General features: G+C 34.3%; 1 protein-coding gene across 1 annotated transcript in view; it reads right to left on the minus strand.

Annotated features, from left to right (window-relative positions):
• Positions 1-241: 241 nt before the first annotated feature.
• LOC131530589 (arf-GAP with coiled-coil, ANK repeat and PH domain-containing protein 2-like) overlaps positions 242-1937 on the minus strand; it is a 46563-nt gene continuing 44867 nt past the window's right edge. The window contains exon 23 of the mRNA XM_058760944.1: positions 242-1140. Within this exon, the coding sequence (XP_058616927.1) occupies positions 1061-1140 (80 nt within the window). The 3' untranslated portion in view covers positions 242-1060. The remainder of the gene's footprint in view (positions 1141-1937) is intronic.

Below are 1937 nucleotides of genomic sequence, written 5' to 3' on the forward strand. Positions count from 1 at the left end.
AAAAAAATATATATAATCTAAGTGAAGAATAAGTAGTAAGCTGGTGGTGCCGTTGCGCTACGGGTGTCCCGAGTTCGAATCCCAACTTGAGGACCTTTCCCGATCTGGGTCTCCCATTTCACTTCCTAAATCTTAAGTCTTAAAGTGAATAATAAATTAAATTCATACAATTAAGACTGTCAATTTTTTTTTCTTGTAATACACAAATTCTAATATAATGAATAAGGCATTATAAAAAAAATTGAGAAAACAATTTATATATTTTGAGATATTTTCAGTCAGACATTCGCACTGGATAAAATAATCTTAAAAACTGCATGGGTCATACAGAGATGATTACAGAATGAATACAGGGGCAAGAAAGCACAAAAATCGATCCAAACTAGCTTATTACAACATTTGAAGTACCACAAAATAAACTTCCCAGCCCAAGATAACATATGTACAGAATATACACAATTTTACACCCCCTTACACTGTGGTTTCACTTGTATATTATTTGAACATACAAAGAAAGTGGGGTGTTCATGCTAAATTGAGTTTTCACAAGATTTTCTTTCAAAAATGAACGAGTAAATGACGTAATGAAAGTATAGTCTTTAAAACTGATATCATGTAAACTTAAATGGTTTCATCCTCGCTCTACAATCATACACCAATGCAACTTACTAAAATGTACTATTTAGCTAAAAACCCTCATTTGTGAAACAAGCAGAATTAATTTGTTTGTAAAACCAATTGCATTTACTTTGAATGATTTCCAAACAAAAAAAATTCATTCAGCACGCTTCATAAATGGCTCAAATATTACATTACGCTTATTCATCTGAAAATCTATATAGATACAGCCAATGGATCCATCAATTAAATCCTATATGAAATAGTTTTATCTACATTTACAATAAAAACGCAACAATTCAACTGGTGTCACCCACATTATTTTATGGGCAACAACACTAATTTCATTTAAAAAAAAATTATTTTAATCCGATTTGGAGAAAAATCCCAAACTGCAGTTATGAGGAGGTTGTTGTGGTGTGATATACCATCCAAAATCTGCTCAGTAGCGGTTGAGTTTGTCAGGGTCGTTCGATGCCATCTGGGAGAAGTCTTGGAAAATGTCCTGATACGTTTCATCTCCTGCAAAGAGAAAACAGCTTGATTATGGAGGAAGCAGAGAGTGTGATTTACCTGCATCAAGCACCAAAACTCAAAACTCGCACAGACACAGAGAGATTCTCATACCTGTGCTACTTCAGAGCAGAAACTCAGCAGGAGAACGCAGGAGGAAAGAAGGAAATGCAGAGGTGAAAAGCACATGACACCAAATGATGCATATGAAGTACGTTTATTGACTATTTACATTGATATCTAGCATGTAGTAGCACATAAAACACATTTTGATTAAATACTGTCAAGTCTTGGGCAAATAGTTTAAAGAAATGTTCTGGGTTCAGGACGAGTTATGAGAGATACAGATGCAACAGTGACAGAAACAAAGCAGATAAATGAAGAGAGCTGCTCACAAATATATAACATGGTATACAACAGTATTTGAAAAATTATAATTCCATCACTTATGAACACCTTCCATGTTTTTTATTTGCATAATAAACCTGAGACTGTGTTCTGTAGAGATTGCAGTAACGATACGATGCTGAAGTGTTGAATTGTAAGGTTTTGTTTAAAAGAGCTCATTTAAAATGAGTGAAAATCTAAGAGGGAAACATCTGGTGCCAAATGGAGGAAGAAAATGAAACCCTTTTGAATGAACCTCCATGCGTCTGTGTGACCAGCAGTAAAGTCCAGCTCTACTGCGCCCCTCTGTGACCGACGACAGTACCACAAATCCAGCTAATAATTAGATGAACTATTTTGGCACATTCATTGACGTTAAATTAAAATTTTAAAAATATATATTTATAGCAGCATTCTGA

The sequence above is a fragment of the Onychostoma macrolepis genome, chromosome 22 (assembly GCF_012432095.1).
Source record: "Onychostoma macrolepis isolate SWU-2019 chromosome 22, ASM1243209v1, whole genome shotgun sequence".
NCBI lineage: Eukaryota > Metazoa > Chordata > Actinopteri > Cypriniformes > Cyprinidae > Onychostoma > Onychostoma macrolepis.